Genomic DNA, 5,553 nt, shown 5'->3' on the forward strand with positions numbered 1-5,553 from the left:
AATCACTGATTTATAAAATATTTTGCAAGCTTTCTTTCTGTTCCTTTTGTTAATAGAATTTTATTACTAACCCTTTGGGTTTGCAAAATAAATAAACAAATAACATTCCATATATTCTTCTGGCACTCGAACAATTATTCTTGCTAGATGCCTCTAAACCACAGGCTGAGACAGAGACAGTTTTGAAGGTGTAATAAATACTGTAGAGGGCTAACTCTTCAGTTAAACACCCATTGAAAAGAGCATACATCAATACACACCATACTTGTGTACAAAGAAATTTAATAATTTGTGACTCAATTCCCATTTAACTTGATTTAAAAATACAAATATGAATATAGAACCCTGCTTGGCATCTTTGACAAAATAGCAGAGATGATTCATTTATTTTCACATTTGGACATATAATGAAATTCTTTCTTATTTTTCTGTTAAATCGTGTAAACCTTACCCAATACATAAATAAATGACAATAGTACACATAGACACATTAATTCATATTAAAGACAAAACAACATAACATCTGTGCTCCTATGCACACCCCTACAGAAAGCATGGGAGAATTTACAAAACCTCTCAGAAAGCAAATAACAAAACCAAAAAAAAAGGTTAGTGATGCAAAATGGATTTTACAGGTTGTAATGTCAAGAAGAAAAAAAAATACATAGTATAACAAAAGTTAAATATTTATGTTAAGTTTTTCCAATCCGTATGTCATTTGTAATCATGGGTTTGGAGTTGCCCTCCTTGCATTTGAGACATGAGTAAATATTTAAGCAGCATCATTGCAAGAGCCAAAATAGTGAAATGCAGAGCTGAACAGAAGGGTGGCAGTATGTATTGACGTTTTGCTCAGAAGCTCTCATGAGTCTGACAACTCAGGATGGGGACTTTCAGGCAGTGGTTCTTTACAATATCGACTTGGTTCTGCAGACAAAAGGAAAACATTCATAGGATTATTGATAAGTGTTAAAATTGGATGTATATTAAAACGACTAAGTCATGCTGGATTTGCATAGTATATAATTTTTTTTTACTGCTATTGCATGGTCTGCAGGTTTGTATTAGTCAAGAAAGTGATATTAATGTCACACAAATTTCAGTGTGACTTTTCAATTAAATCGGATAATGTATTGAATGACCAATTTTAAGTTACCATTTATAGTAACTCTTTGAGCTTAGAACTACAGGTATGAGGCTAATACAGGCTAAACTATAATCAATAGCTGTATGTGTTTACACAATGCATATTAAGGACTTTGTAATTAATACACATCCACTGGAACACTTTTCATTAGACAGCATATTTTAAACTCTAGAGTTTGGGCAACTTTGCATATTCGTAGGATGTACAATATGTGTGGACTACCAGGCTTTATAAGGATACACTAGGGAAGTATACACTAGTGAAGTCTCATCTTCTTGGCCATGCCCAATACAAGACCTTTTAATGAAGAAGGTGGCGTGAAACAGACAGTTCATTTTGGGCAATGAAACATATGAGCAAGACCTAGAAAAATGGTTTTCTCATGTTGAGCAATGGAGCAGAATAGTGTTTAAGATAATGAATTTTGTGGATATTGTTTAGCCTGGCACAGTGGTCATATGGAAAATATATAGTATGACTGAAGAATGACATGAAAAAGCAAAATAAATCGTTTTTATGTATTTCACCAACTCGTTTGAATAATCACCAACATAGTATCTCTTTACATTGATAACAACACTTTATATAACATGGATCATTTCTCACTTGTTCAGTTCTGTCTCATCAAATGCTAGAATCCCAAATATTCTGAAAGGATGGATAGCACCAGGCCCCTCCTTACCTGAATTTACATGGGACTAATTTGCTCACCATGCCAAGTCAGCATATGACGTCATGTTAATGATATTGGGATTGCCATACCAATGTGTGTCACAAGAGGATCATCAACCCATCCCAATATATCATATAGGTTACTCATATTTTAAATTGCACATATCAAGATCAATTTGATTTTGAAGTATAGATCTCTTAGCAGCAATTTGGCTTAGTTGACTCCAGAAAATGAACCTAAACACTATTCCACCGACTGACCCAATCAAAGCATGATGTATGGACAAAAGCACATCTTTTAATACTTCAACTTTTTATCTGACACAACACACATTGTTACTAAGCTAACTCTTATCACAAAATACACTGTTTGCCATCCTCAGCTCGTGCAGTGTAGCAGCAAAGACTAAATGGGATTTTATTGCTTGTGACCAAGTGAAATCGTTTCTTTTACTACTTTAGAATATCATGATGCAACAGTATCGTCACACACGACCTCTGTGCAGTTATTTTGACTCACAGCTGACCTCCGTTCTCATATGGACCAGGTAAACAACAACAAAATAAATATTCCATTGTCAGAAAATAACTCTATTACAAACACAGCTATAAGCATGTCTCGATGATTTGCTGAATCATGTAGATAATGCATTGCTGCCTAACAGTATAATGCTCCAGTCTGGCAGTCACAGGGTTAATGAGTAGACTTTAGCAGTCATAGGGTTAAAGAGAAACAAGTGTTAGTTTATATAACCCAAATATATTAGAATTTAGTTGAAACTTTAGTTGTTACTTTATATATGTATTGGGGAAAAAATAAATATAAAAAGTACAAATGGACTCTTCAAAGTGACATTATAAAGCAAGCTTGATCACATTTCATGAATCCGATCCACTCATTAGAATAGACAATCATCTATAAGTAGATTTATAATTAAAATCACTTACCTGTGATGTGAGACCCATACAATTGCATTCATGTGTCTTTGAGAAATATGAAGATGTATTCAGGGTGGACACGTTAAACGATGTATCAGTTTGTGAAAGGCTTGCTTGAAGTCTTCATTGGACATAGTGTAAATGATTGGATTTATTAAGGAGTTCAGATATCCCAGCCAATTAAAAAAGTCAAAAATAGCAGGGTGAAACCAGCAAGCGTCTTTGCAAATAGGCATAACCAATGAGATGATGAAAAAGGGTAACCAACAGACAATGTAGGCTCCAAGGATAACTCCCAAAGTCTTGGTAGCCTTCCTTTCTCTAGCTGCCATTATTTTCTTCTTCTCAAGGAGGGCATCAGAAACCTTAACCTTGACCTGGTTCAAATATACTGGTGACCCTGTGTCACTTGCCATATCTGGAGTCCTTGAGTTTATGGAGGACACTGATGAAGATCCTGGAGAATCTGTGATTAGGTGAGCCCTTGTCAACCGTTTTCCTGTGCTTTTGGGAGATTGCTTCAAAATTCTAGATCTGGCTTCTACATAGATTCTTCCATAAAGAGCAATCAGAAGTAATGTAGGAAGGTAAAAAGCTCCAACGGTGGAATACACAGTATACAAAACATGATCTGTATTCACTGTGCACACAGTGAGCTCTTCAGCTTTTGCCTGTCGCCAGAAAAGAGGGGGCATTGAAATTGATATGGAGAAGACCCATACAAGAGCTATCATTATAACGGCTCGTTTTGGAGTCCTTTTCTTAGTATATTCAACAGCATCAGTGATTGCCCAATATCTGTCCAGTGCTATGACACATAAATGAAGGATCGATGCAGTGCAACAGGTGATATCTGATGATAACCACATATCACAAATAATCAGCCCCAAATTCCACTTACCAGTCACAGTATATAAGGTGGCGATTGGCAAAACAAGAATAGACACTAAAAGATCTGTAAAAGCCAAAGAAGCTATGAGATAGTTGGCTGGAGTGTGCAATTTTCTGGTCTGATAGACTGTGGCGATTACAAATCCATTGGACAACAAAGTGGCTAGAGTAATTAGAGCCATGATAATGGTTAGAATGATCTTCCAGAAGGACCACCCAGGTTCCTCATCATAGCTGTCCATGCCTGGGATACAACTTCTACCATCATAGGAGTAGTTGGTGAAGGAGACATTCAGATGGTCAGAACTTGAAGCTGGTTGACATTCAATGTTTTGTTGCTCCATCGTGGGTAACTGAGCACTCAACTAGCTAAATTCATGAAATAAAAAATCTAATTGGCTTAACCATAACTACCTCAGATCTGCAAGAAACTAGACGTGCTTACACATTCTCACCTTATCAAGGATACCTGACTGATAGCTTCCAGAAACATGTCTTCATGGGAAGACTTTAATATTCCACAGCTTTAACATCCATGAGTGGTTTATGCATGTTAATGTGCTCTACAATGGCACAGGAGCCATAATTCTGTAATAAAAAAAATTAAAAATAAAATCATTCAGTTTTATTTGGTTTTGACCTCTTATGAAAGACCATAGATAAGCATAGAATGCACTCTACCAGTAGCAGCAGCAGTTGAACTGATGTGATCCAGGTTGATTTTTAAAGTCTTTCTTGGTAATGAATTATCACACCACTGTTATGATAAATTAATAATTAGTAATAGAGTGATTGCAAGCTGGCTATAGCTTTTGACGTTTCAGTGAAAATACAGCAGCATTCGTTTAGATTTGTAATTCACCTGTTATTAAAACTATAAATATTCCTATGTTATTGCTTTATTTTTCATTAAAAATGTATATAGTATATGTATATATATATATTTTAATATTCACCTGATTTGATTTGCTGGCTCAACCCATTCCCAGGCACAGAGGGCATCCATTGTTACATTCATAAATTTATGTCTGTCTACAAAGAGTCTTGGCTTTCAAAAAAAAAAATCCTTTCTGATTTCCCTCTGCTTGCTCTTTGAAGTTGTGTGCAGAGGCTGAAGTGCCTGCAGGTTCTTCCTAAATCCTTGTTACATTTAGGAGCAATAAAGTTGCAGGAGATGTTGCAGCTAGTTTAGCTGGTCAAACTTGTGAAGGGGTATGTGTGAAGTCTATATTCACAGCCAGCTTTTATATATACTGTGCAGCTCATCGCAGGGGAGAAAGCAGGAGCTGTGGTAAAAGAGGAGGGAGTATGGTTGATTCCAACTTTTGGATGTCCTTAAAACATGCCCCCTGTAAGTTTCCCAGGGAAAATCATTGACCTTGATAGATCAGTGCAGCTGGGATTATAATGAAAGCTGCCGATCTCTCTCCCCTGTCTTGTCTGTGCTTCTTGCAGGCAGCAGCAATAGTACATCTCCTGGTGCTTGCTGCTACTGACATAGAGGCTGATGTGGGAGTGGAGGAGGGGGAGTGGGCAAATGAACACAAGCTTTTAACACTGCAACTATGAAGTGAGCAGTGGGGGGAGGCAGTAAACTGCATGCCAGATAGTATTTCTAGTGCTCTTCCATCATAGCCTTGCTTTGCATGACTTTGCTGTAACTGTTTTGTGAAGTGAGTGCCTAATGACTGTATTAGTTTGCTTAAAAGGGCTGCAGACATGACTCAGTAGATGAGCCAGTACAGATGATTGCCTTCACTTTGTGATGCCTGGATTTGGCTCTTGGAGCAATTGCTCCGATTAGGTATGTTTGCCAGGGATTTTCATTTTTTTTCTTTTAAAAAAAATATTTTTAGGAAAGAATTGAGAACAATTGAACTTTGTACAATGGCATTAACTTTCTT

The 5,553-nt window shown here is 36.6% G+C and overlaps 1 protein-coding gene across 2 annotated transcripts; it reads right to left on the reverse strand.

Moving 5' to 3' along the window:
- Nucleotides 1-604: 604 nt before the first annotated feature.
- HTR1B (5-hydroxytryptamine receptor 1B) lies at nt 605-5,109 on the reverse strand. 2 transcript variants are annotated; one of them, XM_063441136.1, is made up of 3 exons: nt 4,606-5,109; nt 2,768-4,237; nt 605-927 (listed from the first exon to the last, which is right to left on the reverse strand). In XM_063441136.1, the coding sequence occupies exon 2, from the start codon at nt 3,991-3,993 to the stop codon at nt 2,827-2,829; it is 1,167 nt and encodes a 388-aa protein (XP_063297206.1). In that variant the 5' UTR covers nt 3,994-4,237; nt 4,606-5,109; the 3' UTR covers nt 605-927; nt 2,768-2,826. The 2 variants fall into 2 exon arrangements, with proteins under 2 accessions (XP_063297206.1, XP_063297205.1); XM_063441135.1 differs by lacking the exon at nt 4,606-5,109 and having other exon boundaries at nt 2,768-4,467.
- Nucleotides 5,110-5,553: the final 444 nt, after the last annotated feature.

The sequence above is a fragment of the Pelobates fuscus genome, chromosome 2 (assembly GCF_036172605.1).
Source record: "Pelobates fuscus isolate aPelFus1 chromosome 2, aPelFus1.pri, whole genome shotgun sequence".
Taxonomy (NCBI): domain Eukaryota; kingdom Metazoa; phylum Chordata; class Amphibia; order Anura; family Pelobatidae; genus Pelobates; species Pelobates fuscus.

Coding starts and splice junctions, on each gene's coding strand:
- HTR1B (XM_063441136.1), bottom strand. CDS start 3,993: ATGGAGCAACAAAACATTGAATGTCAACCAGCTTCAAGTTCTGACCAT.